The sequence below is a fragment of the Erinaceus europaeus genome, chromosome 2 (assembly GCF_950295315.1).
Source record: "Erinaceus europaeus chromosome 2, mEriEur2.1, whole genome shotgun sequence".
NCBI classification, from domain to species: domain Eukaryota; kingdom Metazoa; phylum Chordata; class Mammalia; order Eulipotyphla; family Erinaceidae; genus Erinaceus; species Erinaceus europaeus.
This window is the reverse complement of record NC_080163.1, coordinates 132,544,862-132,562,025: the sequence shown is the minus strand read 5'-3', so window position 1 is coordinate 132,562,025 and position 17,164 is coordinate 132,544,862. Positions and strand designations below refer to the sequence as shown.

Genomic DNA, 17,164 nt, shown 5'->3' with positions numbered 1-17,164 from the left:
TTCTTCTTCTTCTTCTTCTAGCGTTTGCCCTTCTTCCGTAGCCAGTCAACAGCGTCAGGTTGAGCCTGATGTAAAGTTTCGAGACCTCCTTTGAATCTGGAGAGGTGGCAGTCGTTGACTATGTGGGTCATAGTCTGTCTGTAGCCACAGGGGCAGTTCGGGTCATCTCTGGCTCCCCAGCGATGGAACATAGCGGTGCACCGGCCATGGCCTGTTCGATAGCGATTGAGGAGGGCCCAATCATAACGTGCTAGGTCAAAGCCGGGTTGACGCTTGCAGGGGTCTGTGATGAGGTTGTTTGTTCTTTACCTCAGCTGACTGCCAACTCTGTTTCCAAGAGTCTGGAACAGAGAAGTTCAGTGTAGGCGTAGGGGACCAGATTGGATGACGAGACATCAAACGTTGGACAGGGTGGGCGAAGATATCCACGTATATTGGCAGGTCCGGTCGAGCGTAGACGTGGGAAATGAACTTAGATGATGCCACATCCCAATGAATATCTGGCGGGGCGATGTTGCTAAGAACTGGCAGCCATGGAACCGGGGTGGAACGGATGGTTCCAGAAATTATCCTCATGGAGGAATATAATTTGGAATCGACCAAGTGGACATGGGGGCTACGGAACCATCCTGGGGCACAGTATTCTGCAGTGGAATAGCATAATGCCAGAGATGATGATCGTAGTGTGGAAGCGCTCGCGCCCCATGAGGAGCTGGCCAGTCTTGCAATGTTATTCCTCGCGCCCACCTTTGCTGCAGTTTTTATGAGATGTTCGTGAAATGAGAGTGCGATCAAGAGTAACGCCAAGATAGACTGGCTGGGCTTCATGCCGGATTCTCGTATCGTCAAGCTGCACATTAAGTAGGGAATGATGAAATAGCTCACTTAAATTATGTTCTGCTTTGCTACATGGGAGGCCCAGGTTTAGCCTAGTCCATTCTGCATTGAAGGAAGCTTTGGGACTATGGTATTGTGGTCACTTTCTGTCTCTATCTAAAAAGTAGAGAGAGAAGGAGAATTGAGGAGGAAGAGGAAAGACAGGAAGAAGGAAGAGGAAGAAAACAGGAAGAAGAGAATATGATTAGGGCTCTATCAAACAGGCTTCCTAGGGCCTGTGATTTAAAAAAAAAAAAAAGAAGAAAAAGTTTGTAAGATGAAACTTTCTTAGTGAAGAGAATGAAGTTTCACAGAGTTCTTGGTCACTGCCCTGGAGTTTCTTTCTCTTTCTATAACTGCTGGTACCAATTTGGGAAGTCCTTTAGTACAGTGGTTATATAAGATGAAATTTAGTTAACCACCAAAGGGAAGGGAAAAAAAAGTAGAAACCATCTAAATGGGGCAGATAGAAAGTAGTATTTTTCTTATTATGAGGGTTGGCCAGAACTGTGGGTTGGAAGGCCTCCAGTAGCTGCTTGCCAGATTTAAAAAAAAAAAAAATTTTTTTTTTAGGAAAGTCAAGACTAGTCTAACTGGTTTACCTAGTGCTCAATAGAAATGTGAAGACCGGGAGTCGGGCTGTAGCGTTGCGGGTTAAGCGCAGGTGGCGCAAAGCACAAGGGCCAGCATAAGGATCCCGGTTCGAACCCCGACTCCCCACCTGCAGGGGAGTCGCTTCACAGGCGGTGAAGCAGGTCTGCAGGTGTCTATCTTTCTCTCCTCCTTTCTGTCTTCCCCATCTCTCTCCATTTCTCTCTGTCCTATCCAACAACGACAACAACAATAATAACTACAACAATAAAACAACAAGGGCAACAAAAGGGAATAAATAAATAAAATAAATATTTAAAAAAAAAAAAAGAAATGTGAAGACCACTAACAGCCCAGGCCCAGCACCAGGCAGGGAAGGCTCATGAATACCTAATCCAGGCCAAAAGGAAGAGAAGGGCCCCAACCTCAGAGCACTAGATGTTTGACCCTTCCTTGCCCTCTGAACCCAGACTTCTAGAAAATGAGGTCTATAGCCATACCACCCTGAACACGCCGGATCTCGGAAGCTAAGCAGGGTTGGGCCTGGTTAGTACTTGGATGGGAGACCGCCTGGGAATACCGGGTGTTGTAGGCTTTTGATGCCTGCCAGTACAGCGCATTGCCCAGGATCTTGCCATTGCCACTGGAGCCCTGCTTCTCTTGGAAGTTAAGCGGTATCACAGTGGATAAAGCACATGTGGCACCAAGCGAAAGGACAGGAGTAAGGATCCTGGTTTGAGTCCCCAGCTCCCACCTGCAAGAGAGTCACTTCACAGGTGGTGAAGCAGGTCTGCAGGTGTCTATCTTTCTTTCCCCCTCTCTGTCTTCCCCTCCTCTCTCCATTTCTCTCTGTCCTATCTAACAATGACGACAGCAGTAACAACAACAACAATAACAACAACAACAATAAAAAACAACAAGGGCAACAAAAGGAAATAAATATAAAAAGAAAAAGGAAAATGAGGACATTACATAGGAGAGGAAAGAGGTATTTGGACCCATTTTTTGCTGGTAAATGTAGTTAGTTTGGGCTTTTCAGTTTCTCTCCCTTACAGCTTGTACATGTAGTTCTGAGACTGAGGTTTTTACCCTCCAGAATATACATTCAAATTCTGATCAGGATGCTTAACTTGATTCTACTGTGAACAGAAGAGTTATAATACTATGGGGTGGGGAGGGGGGACAACTATTCTCTCCAGTAGACAAATGACCAGCTGTCTGTTAAAAGCTTAAGGGACAGGAGTCGGGCAGTAGAGCAGTGGGTTAAGCGCAGGTGGCGCTCAGTGCAAGGACCGACTAAGGATCCCGGTTTGAGTCCCTGGCTCCCCACCTGCAGGGGAGTCACTTCCCAGGCAGTGAAGCAGGTCTGCAGGTGTCTGTCTTTCTTTCCCCCTCTCTGTCTTCCCCTCCTCTCTCCATTTCTCTCTGTCCTATCCAACAATGATGACATCAATTATAACAATAATAATAATAAAAAAACAAGGGCAACAAAAGGGAAAATAAATAAATAAATAAAGCTTAAGGGACACTAATTCTGTGGCCAGCTGGAGGTCCTTGGCTATTGTTCCTGGGAGCCTGTAGTGGGGCAGATTCATTTGCCAGCAGTATTAAGGAGAGCTTGGGGTGGCTAGACAGTGATGCACCTGGTTGAGCACACACATTACCATGCTCAAGGACCCAGGTTTGAGCCCCCAGTCCCCACCTGCATGGGGACGTTTCAGGAGCCGTGAAGCAGTGTATAGCTCTCGCTCTCCCTCTCCCTCCCCCTCTCTCTCTTTCTCCCTCCCTCTTTACCTCTCCCTCCTCTCTCAACTTCCCTCTGTCCTGTTAGAGAAAAAAAGAAGTTAGTAGCTTTTAGAGTTGCTTTAAAAAATTCTCTCTCCTCAACTTTTTCTGGAGTGTAGACCCATCCTCACCATCTTAGTTCCTGACTGCCACTCCCTGTCCTGTTAGAGGTCATTGCTCTATTTCAGGGTTCTTAAAATGCTGAATGTCACACAAGTCTTTGAAGGAGAGGGAATCAGTCTCCCCTAAGAGCAGAAATACCTGCTGCCAGCTTATCCTGAGCCAAGCTAGCAATCGTGTGTAGATGGTGCTTACTTAGCCAGTGTCTCTTGCTCTCAGAGACCCTGTGGTTGGGCTAGAAGTGCCTTTCTTTTCTTTCCTCTCACTAGAGGAAGCCTAGTGGAGCACTGCCAACAGCTAATGTCAGGTGTTATCACTGGAATCTAGTTGCAGAGGTTTCTGTCCCAGTGCTCCTCCTGCAGGGGAGAGGCAGAGGGCTGGGTGAGTGAGGAGTGAGTAGGTTGGAGGGAGGCCTGTGATTGTGGTGAGGGTGGGGAGGGAGGGGGGACCAGAATGCAGAGCTGTGGGGTGCTGTAGTGAATATGAAAACCTCTGGACTTGAGCTTCACTTGGCTCACTTTCTGGGCTCTCATCATTGCACCCTGACTCACCAAAACAATTAGATCACACCTCACAATCCTAGGGTGGGGAAGTGAGAATGCCACCACTGGCAGAGAGCTCTCTCCACTCAGTCTCCCCTTCGCCTGGAGTGTTTCCAAGGAGGGAGCTGGCAAGGCGCTGCATGCATATGGTGGCACTGCCCTGCCTGCCCTTCAGGGGACCAGGCCAGCCATTCTGTGCATACTGAAGTGGCTTCAAGAACAGATTCTCCCGCACCTAGGCTGGAAATGAGGCCAGGGGGTGGGGCCTGTGCCTCTGCATCATTTGCTTGGGTTGCTTGGGGTTCTCCCTCAGGCTCCCACCTCCCCTCCTACCAGGGCCTAAGCTTCCAGCAGGCATGGGGGAAAGTGTTATGCACGTCCTGCTCTCAGCTGCTGGGAGAGTTGGAGGAAAACTTAGCGGTGGCTGGGCTTCCCTTTCCCCTCCCTGCCACCCGAACACCTGCAGCCCCTGCCCAGGACCCTTGGGGAGTGCTGAGTCAGTACTGGGGGTGGGGAGGGGAATGATGCAATTTCCACAGCACCTCCTTCCTCCCCTCCTGTATGCATACATTTACAAAAAGACAGCTGGTGCTTTCTAGCCTCCAGGGTGAGTCCCTGTTGCCCAGTCTTTTAAGAAAAAGAGGCAAGGTACCCAAGTGGAAAGAACTGACACTCCTGTGTCATGACCACTCAGCAGCTTCGGGAGCCAGTTCAGAGACACCCCTCCCACACACACAGGGTCTTTGGGATTCACTGAGATGTGACTGTGACTGTAAAGTTCCTGCTGTATCACTGAGACCTTTTTTTTTTTTTTTACACAAAAATTACATATCAACAAGGGTTTAAATCCACACCATTCCCACCACCAGAGTTCTGAATCTTAAGTCTCCCCACTGCAATCCACCACAGTTCCCCTAAGGTTGTAGACATGAGCTAATCATCATCTCTACAACTATCTGTCCACATTATATATAGTTGTCCCTTTTTCTCCTGATTCAATCTTTTCTTTCCCTCCGAGCCACTCATGACAACATAACTACCTTCACATGTCCCTCTCCTTTTCCTTCTCTCTTGCTGGGTGCTAATGGAGCTGGAGTGCAGAGTCCTCTTATTTTCATCCTATCACTTCTTCCCCTCTGGGAGTATGGATCAAGGTTAATTTGGGGGAGCAAAAGATGGGAGTAATTGTTGTAATTGCTTTTCCACCGAGCATGGGCATTGATAGGTCGACCCATACCCCCAGCCTGTTAAATGAGGGCTTATTATCTCCTCCAAGATCTCTTTTCTCTGACAAACAGCAGGGAGGGAGGGAGCAGAGCCTGCCTTTGCCTCCTGCCTTCAGGCCTGACACAGGTATTACAGCTCCCATTTTGTCACTAGAGACCTTTGCTTACCTCTCGTTGGGTTTCCTGATTGGAGGGGCAGCCTGCCAAAGTACACTTAAAACTCCCCCTTGAACAGTGACATTGGATTTGGGGTATCAGGAAGCTCAGGAGGGGCCTGGGAAACAGTGAGAAAAAGCTCTGCCTTCTCTTTTATTTTACTTCCAGGGCTATCTATGGGGCTCAGTACTTGTACTACAAACTCATTGCTTCTGCCTGTCATCTTTTTTTCATTCTTATTGTTGTTGCTGCTGTTGTTGGATAGGACAGAGAGAAATTGAGAGAGGAGGGGAAAATGGGGAGAGAAAGATAGACACCTGCAGACCTGCTACACCACTTGCAAAGTGACCCCCCAGCAGGTGGGGAGCTAGGGGATCCAACTGGGATCTTTGCCTGGGTCCTTGCACTTCACGCTATGTGCGCTCAACCTGGTGTTCCACTTCCCCCCAAAAAAAGATTTTTATGATGCTGTTCCGGAGGCGGAGCTACGAGCAGCAGATCGCTTTCTCTCCTCTCCTCTCCTCTCCCGGATCAACTAGGAATACCAAAGGAGACCACCCGGACCGAAACAAGACAGGACTAGAATGACCACAGAAACCCAGTAAATCACCCGTGAGTACAAACACGCGTGGCTGGTGACAGAGAGGAGAGAGGGGCCTAAGGAGAGATTAAGTGACTGCTAACAGTTCGACAGTTTGTCAGTGGAGACACCACCTCCAGTCTGCTCCACCAACAAGGGGACAGCTGAAGGGAGGAAAGGACTCCCCAGAGACTCACCAAGTACAACTCTGAGTCCCCATTGCTACTACCCTCAGAATCTGGAGCAGCAACAGGGAGGGACACCAGGGCACAGAGATCTAACCGGGAAACTCAGGAGAAGACCTATACCTCGGTGGCATAGCTGAAGGGCTGTGAAAGTCTCTTTGCATAACCACTGGATTACCTCTGCCACACCCTGCTTTATCTCTTGGTCAGGAGTCATTGATTAAGCCAAGAAGCCTATTGATAGTTTAAAAGCCCTCAGGCTACCATAGCCTACAGGGGGAAAAAAAAAGGCTTTTACACCACTGAACTCCAACTCAGGGATTGAAAAACCTCTTAACTTATATAAAATGGTTAAAACAACAAGAAAAAATAATGGAGACTCGAACCAGGACAAGAGTCCAGCTAAAAGTCCTCCAGAGGGCAAAGCACAAAACAACGAGTTCAACATCCAAACATTAGCTAAGGAAATAATAACAGGAGTGAGTAAAGAATTTGAAAAAATTGTAATCAGAAATGCAGGAACAACAAATGAGAATATGGAAGAAAATTCTAATTATCTCATGGTTATTAGAGAGCTGAAAGCTGAAATTGCTGAGCTAAGAAGGCAACTAGCTGAACAAGCTAAAACAGTATCAGAGCAGGGCAACAAAATAGATGAACTCCAGAAAGCAGTAGAGGGCAGAGAGAATAGAATCAATGAGGCTGAAGACAGAATTAGCAAGATTGAGGATGAATTAGAGACAACTAAAGAAGAAGTAAGAGATCTCAAAAAGAGATTAAGAGATACTGAAAACAACAACAGAGTCCTATGGGATGACTTCAAAAGAAACAATATACGCATTATTGGCTTACCAGAGGAAGAAAGAGAAGGGGAGGAAGAAAGCGTTCTCCAGGCCATAATAGCTGAAAATTTCTCTAGTCTAGACAACACCAAAGACATAAAGATTCAAGAAGCCCAGAGGGTCCCAAACAGAATTAACCCAGACCTAAAGACACCAAGACATGTCATACTTAGATTGGAAAGGAATAAGGATAAAGAAAGGATCCTCAGGGCTGCAAGAGAAAAACAAAGAGTCACCTACAAAGGAAAACCCATAAGATTAGCAGCAGACTTCTCCATACAAACACTACAGGCCAGAAGAGAATGGCAAGATATTTATCGATTGCTCAATGAGAAAGGCTTTCAGCCAAGAATACTATATCCTGCTAGACTGTCATTCAGAATAGATGGAAGCATCAAAACCTTCTCAGACAAGCAACAGTTGAAGGAAGCAACCATCACCAAGCCTGCCTTGAAAGAAGTTCTGAAAGGTTTCCTATAAACAACCAGACCACCACAAATAGAACATATATCAAAACACTCTAAAACTCTACAAGAATGGCGTTAAAATATCTTCAATCTTTGATATCAATAAATGTGAATGGCCTGAATTCACCTATTAAAAGACACAGAGTAGGAAGATGGATCAGAAAACACAACCCAACAATATGTTGTCTACAGGAAACTCACCTAACGTAACAAGACAAACACAGACTTAAAGTGAAAGGATGGAAAACTATCATTCAAGCCAATGGCCCACAAAAAAGGGCAGGAACAGCTATTCTCATATCTGACATGATAGACTTTAAAATACATAAGATTAAAAAAGATAGGAATGGACACTACTTAATGCTCAGAGGATCAGTCAATCAAGAGGACTTAACAATTATTAATATCTATGCACCCAATGAGAAGCCATCTAAATACATCAAACTTCTACTGAAAGAGCTACAGCAATATATTAACAGTAACACAATCATAGTAGGGGACTTCAACACCCCACTATCTCAACTTGACAGATCATCCAGGAAGAAAATCAGTAAAGACATAAGGGAGCTAAATGAAGAGATAGATAACCTAGAACTATTGGACATTTTCAGAGTCATTCAGAGCAAGTTGTGGTATATATACACAATGGAATACTACTCAGCTGTAAAAAATGGTGACTTCACCGTTTTCAGCCGATCTTGGATGGACCTTGAAAAAATCATGTTGAGTGAAATAAGTCAGAAACAGAAGGATGAATATGGGATGATCTCACTCTCAGGCCGAAGTTGAAAAACAAGATTAGAAAAGAAAACACAAGTCAAACCTGAAATGGAATTGGAGTATTACACCAAAGTAAAAGACTCTGGGGTGGGTGGGTGGGTGGGGAGAATACAGGTCCATGAAAAATGATGAATGAAATAGTGGGGGTTTTATTGCTAAATGGGAATCTGGGGAATGTTATGCATGTAAAAAATAAATAAATAAAAAATAAAGTGAAGCATGCAAAAAAAAAAAAAAAAGATTTTTATATAGAGCTGGGCAGATAGCATAACGGCTCTGCAAAAGATTTTCATACCTGAGGCTCGAAAGTCCCAGATTCAATCCCCAGTACCACCATAAGCCAGAACTGAGCTGTATTCTGGTAAAAACAAACGAGATTTATTTACTTGTCTATTTATTTATGAGAAGAGGAGGAGAAAGAGAAAAACAGAACATCACTCTGGCACAAGTGGTACTAGTACTTGAACTGATGACCTTGTGCTTGAGATACCAATACTTTACCTGCTACACCACCTTCTGGATCACTGAAGTTTATTCTAATTCTCTCTTTTCCACTATTAAGTGTGCTTATGTGCACAAAGATAATTAACATGCAAATACTTAAATATATCTGGTAGCTAGTACTTTAAAATGAAAATAGGATTATATCTTTTTATTGTGCTGGCCATGTTTTTTTTAACCTCGCTGCCCTTTCTGGTGAACCTTTGGGTCCACTTGAAAATGTAAGAGAAAAAGGGCCACAGGTTGTTATGGCACCAGGGAAGTCAAGAGTGACCTGTCTCATAGCTCCTGTGCACAAGGGTAGGTTCTAACATATTGGGATTGGGGGCTCCTAGTGGGACAGTGGCGCTCTGAGTCACAGTAGCATCTACACTATAAAGAACCTTCATTTTATGGGCCTCAGATGTTTCCCTTTCCACCAAAGCAATCAGAGGACACAGAATAGGGAAGGAGGGTCCCTAGATCTATACTTTAGTCACTTCTTCATTCATAAACCCTCAGACTTAGGCAAATTTATCTCCTGGCTTCAGTGTCCTAGTTTTAAAAAAAGGCAGGTGACACTGTTACTCCTGTCTGGTTCCCCCAGCTCAGGCCATGGAGATAGCTCAACCTGTTAAAACACCAGTTTGTATGCTTGAGACCCAAGGCCATAAGTTCAGTTCTTTGCACCACCTTATTCCAGATCTGAGGAGTGCTCTGCTCTTCTCTTGTTACATTCTTTTTAAGATTTATCTTATTCATTTTATATGAGAGAGTTTCACATGAGATGGGGGGGGGGCAAGCTGTAGCACCACTCTGATCAACATGCAGTGCCAAAGATCAAACCAGGAACATCAGGCATGAAAACACTACCCCCCACCTGCAGGGGAGTCGCTTCACAGGCGGTGAAGCAGGTCTGCAGGTGTCTCTTTCTCTCCCCCTCTCTGTCTTTCCCTCCTCTCTCCATTTCTCTCTGTCCTATCCAACAACAACGACATTAATAATAACTACAACAATAAAACAACAAAAGGGAATAAATAATAAATAAAATATTAAAAAATAAATCTTTTTTTTTTAATTCAACACTACCATTTGAGCTATCTGCACAACAGTTATATGTGCAGTTTAGTAACATTTAGGATATTCACACTGTTTTACAATCATCATCTCTATCTGGTCCCAAATATTTTCATCAGTCCCAAAGAACACCCTATTCACTAGCATGAGATATCTAAAACAATCAACCCCAGGGGCTAAAGAGATAGTTCACCTGGTAGGCTACTATCTGTGCTACATGCTGGGCTGAGGTTTGAGCCCCAGCACACTTAAGTGGGAGTGCCATGACCCCGGGGAGAGCTCCAGTGCTGTGGTATCTTTCTGTATCTTAAAAAAAAAAAAAGGACTGGAAAGACATCATAATGCTATGCAAAATACTTTCATGCCTGAGCCTCTGAGGTCCAGGGTACAACTCAGTGACCCCATCAGCCAGAAATAAGCAGTGCTCTGATACACATCTCTCTCTCTCCCTCCCTCCTGACCTCCCTCCCTCCTTCCTTCCCTCTACAACACTCTTTCATTAAATTATATATTTTTAATTTTTTATATATTTATTTTCCCTTTTGTTTCCTTTTTATTGTTGTTGTTATTAATGTCATCGTTGTTGGATAGGACAGAGAGAAATGGAAAGACAGAGGGGGAGAGAAAGCCGACCTGCTTCACCGCTTGTGAAGCGACCCCCCTGCAGTTGAGGAGCCGGGGGTTTGAACCGGGATCCTTAACACTGGTCCTTGCCCTTTGCACCATGTGCGCTTAACCTGCTGCATTGCCACTCGACCCCCAATACATTCTTTTTTTAAAATGTAATTATTTATGGTCTGGGGAGATAGCATAGTAGTTATGCAAAAGACTTTATGCCTGAGACTCCAGAGTCACAGGTTCAGTCCCTACCACCACCAGAAGTAGTGCTCTGGTAAAAAAAAAATAAATAAAATAATTATTTACTTACGTATTAGTGAGAGAGAGCCAGAGCATCACTCTACTATATACAGTGCTGAGGACTGAAGTGAAGCTTATGCTTGCAGTCCCATCATTCTACTCTGGCACCAGCTCCTCCCTGGCTGTTCTAGAGATCTACTATAGATTGTACATATACTTAGCAGTGTTGTGCTATAACACTGAAAAATTTCGAAAGAAGATAGGTCTTATATTAAGTGGTCTTACCACAAAAAGGTAATAATAAATAAGTGAAAGAAAGAAACCCATTGGGGAGTTGGGCAGTAGCACAGTGGGTTGAGCACACGAGGAGCCAAGTACAAGGACCGGCTTAAGGATCCTGATTTGAGCCCCCAGCTCCCCACCTGCAGGAGGGTCACTTCACAGCAGACAGAGCATAGGGCTTACATGCATGAGGCTCCAGGTTTGATATCTGGTGCACTATATAATGTATTGTTCTCTTACAGCTTTCATATAAAGCAAACCTCTAAATAAACAAATCAGTATTCTCTCTCTCACACACACAGCCCCTGACTTTTTTTTATCTCTGAATTTACTTATACTGTGCATGTCTTATAATAGAATCTACTATAGATGGCCTTTTGGGGGCCAAGAGGTAGCGTGCCTGGTTAAGTGTACACACTGCAGTGTATAAGGACCCAGGTTTAAGCCCCTCGTCCCCACCTGCACGGGGAAAGCTTCATTAATGGTGAAGCAGATCTGCAGGTGTTTATCTCTATCTCTCTCCCCTCTCTCAATTTCTCTGTCTCTATCCAATAATAAAATTTTAAAAAGAAAGAAAAACAGTATATGGCTTTTTGTATCTGTTTTCTTTCACTTAGCATAAAATCTTTTGAATTTCCCCACATTGTGGCATCCATCAGTTCATTCCTTTTCTTGACTGATTAGTATGCCATTGTGTGGGTATACTACATTTTGTTTATCCTGTCCAACTAGTAGTAATTTGGGTTGTTTCAGACTTTTCACAGTGAAGAATCATGATGTTATAGGCATACATCTACAAGTGTATGCTAAAACATCCATTTCCTCCATTCTTCCCTTCTACTACTCACTCTCCCCATCATTAGATCTTTCCAAACCAGAAATTGATATGTTTAGTATGAGTGTATGTTTAGAGGGAAGTCTTTCCAGGGAAACAGTTTTCCTCGTGCTGCTTTTGCTCCATGTCTACCCCTCCCCAAACTCTTTTCATCTCCATGACCCAGGCTACTACATTATTTGGTGATTAATGTCATTTTTTGAGTCCTAAAAATGAATATGTATTGTGTATGTCTTGTCACTGCAGTGAGGGTCTTCAGATCATAGTCCTTCTTGGGCTTCTGTGTGTGTGTGGAGTCTCACACTATTGTGGCCACTGTTAACCAATAGTTTCTAGACCCTACGCCTACTTTGTGCCACTGGTGAACTGACTCTCTGCTCTCCTGTGATTCCCCTCTGCAGATGACGTGCTGACTAAAGACGCGGGTGAGTGTGTTATCTGCCTGGAGGAGCTGCTTCAGGGGGACACAATAGCCAGGCTGCCCTGCCTGTGCATTTATCACAAAAGGTACAGGGGGGGGGGGCGGGTTTAGAGTGAGGGGGACTAGCTCACTAGCTACTCTGTCCCCTTTGGGCTGTTAGTGGGGTCAGGGGAGAGGTCAGAAAAAAGATGGAACACATTAACTGTGAGTAGAGTGGAACTGCTGGAGGTTTTGCTCTGGTCTGACATCTGCATGATGGGTGCTGATGGGGAACTCCAGAGATTGGAGCACTTAGAATTTCACCTCAGAATTTGATTCTCCATTTCCTTTTTTTTTTATTTATTTATTCCCTTTTGTTGCCCTTGTTGTTGTTTTTTTTTTATTGTTGTAGTTATTATTGTTGTCGTTGTTGGATAGGACAGAGAGAAATGGAGAGAGGAGGGGAAGACAGAGAGGAGGAGAGAAAGATAGACACCTGCAGACCTGCTTCACCACCTGCTTCACTCCCCTGCAGGTGGGGAGCCGGGGTTCGAACCGGGATCCTTATGCCGGTCCTTGTGCTTTGCGCCACCTGCGCTTAACCCGCTGTGCTACAGCCCGACTCCCTGATTCTCCATTTCCTTGGGTGGTATTTGTTTTGTTTTGTTTTGTCTTCTCCTCTGTGGGCCACTCGATTCAATGTGGCAAGGACCCTGAGCTTTACCCAGAAGGCCACATGGAGGGGTATGTTTGCTGGCCCTGTACTGCTCTCCCTGAGGGCTGGGAGGCAGGAACAGCCACTACCTGAGGGGCTAGAGCTTGGAAAACTGCTATAATTAGCGGGACTGAGGTTGTCCTCAGCTCTAGCATGAGCCTTGGTTTTGTTTCCAACTGGAAAGAAGACACCTTACCCAGGCTGGAGGACACTCTGTGCCGCCCGCGGCCACCACCTGCTCTCAACTCCTCCAGCCCTGAAGCTTCCCCAAACATGGGCTCTTCCAAAACCTGACTCATGGGGCCGCCAGCCACAGAGTGACCAGTGCCAGGCACAAGGATGTGGCACCAGGGAGGCTCATGGTTGCCCTGGGGGAGGGGGTCTTGGCATGGGAGGAGCACAGAGTGCGCCAGTGACCCAGGGAGGTACCAACTGGAAGCAGAAAAGAGTAGCTTTAGCCTTGAGCAAGAAGTATGTAAATTATCTGTCTGGTTCCTGTTTTTGAAAATAACCAGATGTTGCCTTACAGATCAGAAAGTTGTCTTGGGGCAAACTCTGTTCCTTCTCTGGGTGAGACACTGCTATAAAGATACTTAAAGCCCAGGGTTTTATTGTCAGCCTCCCATCTGGTTCTGCTGTGTGACAGTGTTACTAAATCTCCCCCTTATCACCATCTCTGCTGTAGCCACAGCCCGCTGAGCTCAGTAGAATTTGGGAGGCAGGCGGGGGAATCCTTGTGATAAGTCTCTCAGTAGTGGAGGAAGTCTCACAACCGTTCCCTTGATGCAGGAAAGGGCTGTCAGGACTCAGAGTTCTGCCAGCCCCAAGTCCTTTGTTCCCCTTCCCCCTTCCCCCTTGCCCCTTCCAAGCCCCAGGGACTAGATGCCCTGCAGAGCCCACTCTCACCTCCTCACTGGTAGTTACTTTCATCCTCTTGGCTCCTGGAAGATAAGGCCTTAGTCCCTCTTGAGGTCACACTCCCCTTGCTGTGGTGCCCAGATTAACCCTGATCCACTGTTTTCCATGCCAGAGCAACTGCCTCCAGCTCAGCCAACATTGGTGTTGGCATTTTTTTCCCCTTCACCTAGCTTCAAAAAGTGTGTATCTGGGGACAGGACTACTTATCCCTGAGGTCCTTGCAGGAGAGATTTAGGTAAACCCTGCTCAAAGAATTGACCTTTGGAGCGAGCCTTCTAAGAAGCATCCTGGTCAGCAGTAATATGTTTCCCTTGCTGCTTCTCTGCTTCAGTTGCATAGATTCATGGTTTGAAGTGAACAGATCTTGTCCAGAACACCCTGCGGACTGACCCTGCTGAGCTTGCTTGCTGGCTCCTCTCAAAGGTGAGTAAATGGTTGGAGTGCTCCAGGCTCAAGGCTTGGGGCTGAGTCACTCTTGAGACTGGAGCTAGGGAGCTGAGCTCTACATGTTCAGTGGAGGGGAGCTGAGGAGCACTTTACCATGAGTGGCTCTAGGGGAGATGGCTCCCTGGGAAGCCTAAGGGACATAAACTTACATGGGTATGAGGAACCTGCTCGGTCATTACATTAGTAGTTGACTGGTTCCAGAAAACTAGGGCAAACCTCCCTGAAGAAGGCTTAAAAAGATGCCCTTGGAAGGTGCTAGGTAGGACAATAGCAGAACTCTGGGACTAAACATGGAGTTTGCACGCCAGTTCTGTCTTGTGCTCCACTGGAAATCTCACTCACTCTTCATCTAGTTATCACTCGTGATAAACAAGAGTCTGTGGGACTGTACCAGTTGCCTTCAGTGCTGGTCAGCAATCCTTCCACTACTGGTTCTTCCCACCTGCAGGCCCCTCCCCTAAGCCTCGCTTCCAGATGAATCAATCTGTGGCTTCCAAGACAGAAATTTTTCCTGCCACCATACTACACAGCCTTCCGTTCCAGCATAAGCCAGCACAGCACTGCCTCCCGTAGGCTCATACACATTCCCCTACTTAACCATGCATCTGACCTCTCCCTTTCTCCCCTGGGCACCTTCTTTCATTGTTGAATTCTGCTCTTGCCCCCTACCCCACCTACCCCTTCCAGCTCTAGGCTGGTACTTGCCTTGTTTATCTGGCAAATAGATCAAACCCCCAGAATACCCAAAGTTCAGACTCCACCTCATCTCACATCCAAAGGTTTTGGGGACCTCTTTTCTCTCTCTCTCTTGTTTTTTGTTTCTTTTGTTCCTTGTCAGGTTTATTTTATTTATTCCAAGTAAACTCCCAGAACAGCTGATGGTATCAGGCAAATCAGGGACATTTGCTCTTTTTACCTTCACCTCAAAAACTGTGAGGACACGGGGAGAAGAAACAGCAAGGGTGAGAATAAGGCAGAGGGCTTGCAGCCTGGCCTGGAGTGTGAGTCTACATTCCTGGCACAATGTGAGGCTTCGTGGGGCTGCCCTGATGGAACCAGACACCCCAGCTGGATGCACGCTTCTGAGGAGGCCGACTCATATGTTACGGTCCACACAGGGACAGCCAGCCCCTGTTCCCAAGAGGAGTGCTGGACACTGGGCAGAGCTACGCTGGGGACACCAGTGGGAACAGGACACCCCTCCTGCACTGACTCCAGAGAATGGTTCTCCCTTTCTCCCTGAAGACATCAAATTGGACGAGAGCAAGTTAGAGAGAAGAATCAACTGCTACCCTTCCCCTCACCCCTCATCCTAGGAGGGAAAGGGCATTTTCTTTTCCACTGCTGAAAAAGGCGTTATGGGTCTGTCTCTAAAGTGTTTACAAAAAAAAAAAAAATTATAAAAAAAAAAAGTCTAGTGTCGACTGGTGTTTCCCCTCGTGATGTTTACAGATTGCTGTCTGCTGTCCAGCTAGAACCCACTCAGTGACAGAAACAAGCAGAACCAGGTTCTCACCACCCTTGTTCTGATGGCCTGGCACCCTCGCCGGCCTTCCATCACCAACCGCTCGGCCTTGTTTTCTTTTTCTCACTTTCTGGCTTGGTTTTGCACCTTTACCCCCTTGGGACTCTGATATCTTGACTTCATTGCCAAAAAAAAAAGCCACCACCATCAAGGACCTTATCACCCACCATCCCTATTTCTTCTCCCCTCTTTTCCTTCTGGTTCTGGTCAGTTCAAAGGACTTAAACAATCACAAGTGTCCTACAAAAATGCCTGAACATTTTTCTTAGGCCCTTGTGGATTTTCATTTTCCAGAAAAACAAAAGACTTATTAAAGGAATATGTGCAGCCACCCATTTTCAGGCACTCTCTGTTTGAGGACATCTTAGCCATTGATGTTCACACGTGGCATCAGCCCATGCAAGATAGGTTTCTGTATTTATATATTAAAATACATACACAAAGAAAACCTTATGTTTAAAAAAAATGTTCAAAGCTTGGGGGAAAAGCTTTCTTCCTTAGTCAAGGTGTTTTGATATGGTATTAAAATAATGTCTAATAAAAGATGGACTGTGTGACTTTATTTTAATGAGTTATGGTTACACAAGCAAACAGTGAGTGATGATGGCCTGTCCCTGTTCCCTCCTGCACCTCCTTTGCCTTCCTCCAGACTCCTGCTTGTGCCTATAGATATGTGAAATGGTTCTCAGTAGTAATACTTACCCAGAGGGAATGCAGGTCAAATGCCAGTCCTACCAGTACTGTGATTCTTTCAAGCATCATAGAGTATCTGTGACAGAATTCTTCTAGAAAGATCAATGGGGGCAAAGATTCTCCAGCCAATGGAGGCTGCAAGGATGTGGGTTCTTCCAGATAGTAGGCCTGACCCTCCCCATTTTTTGGTTTAAGCCCCCTAATCCTCATCCTGCACTGCCTGTTGCTCAGCTCTCATCACAGTGCTGACTCATGGGCATGTTTCATTGAGGCCCAGAAAGAGGCCTTGATTTGGGCCAGAGCCAGCACAGAACCCTTGAGGAGCCACTCAGGACAAGAGTTGGCACACCTCAGGCTGGGTGGGAAGCTCAGCATTTCAGAGCTTCTGCAGAGCCTGAAAATAAAGCTCTGGAGGAAAAGGACTGCTGCCTGCCCCTGTGTCATTGCTCCCATGGACTCTTAACACATACCCCAGGCCCTGGCTCTGTAGCCATCTTCCACCAAGCATGTCCTGAAGTACCAGCGCTGTACAAGGGCATTGCAGGCTGGTGGGCATACACAGGCTGTAGCACAGGAATGCTCAGCATGTTCAGAAAAATACTAAAGAGTTTTTCTGTTTGAGTCTGGCTCTTGGCTGGAGACCCTAGGGACCATCACTGCAGTGGCAAGAATATGCCTTCTAAACTGCTTGGCAGAAAGCCCTTGTGGGAATTGACTTCACCTAAACTTCAAATTCCTTGCCTTTCAAGTGCAAAGTCACACAGCTCCGAGGTCACTGATAACC

The 17,164-nt window shown here is 45.9% G+C and overlaps 1 protein-coding gene and 1 pseudogene across 1 annotated transcript in view; both read left to right on the top strand.

Moving 5' to 3' along the window:
- ZNRF1 (zinc and ring finger 1) overlaps window positions 1-16,249 on the top strand; it is a 30,140-nt gene extending 13,891 nt beyond the window's left edge. Inside the window, exons 4-6 of the mRNA XM_060186370.1 lie at window positions 12,084-12,189; window positions 14,047-14,138; window positions 15,281-16,249. Of these exons, the coding sequence (XP_060042353.1) occupies window positions 12,084-12,189; window positions 14,047-14,104 (164 nt within the window). The 3' untranslated portion in view covers window positions 14,105-14,138; window positions 15,281-16,249. The remainder of the gene's footprint in view (window positions 1-12,083; window positions 12,190-14,046; window positions 14,139-15,280) is intronic.
- Window positions 1,954-2,062, top strand: LOC132537172 (5S ribosomal RNA; annotated as a pseudogene).
- Window positions 16,250-17,164: the final 915 nt, after the last annotated feature.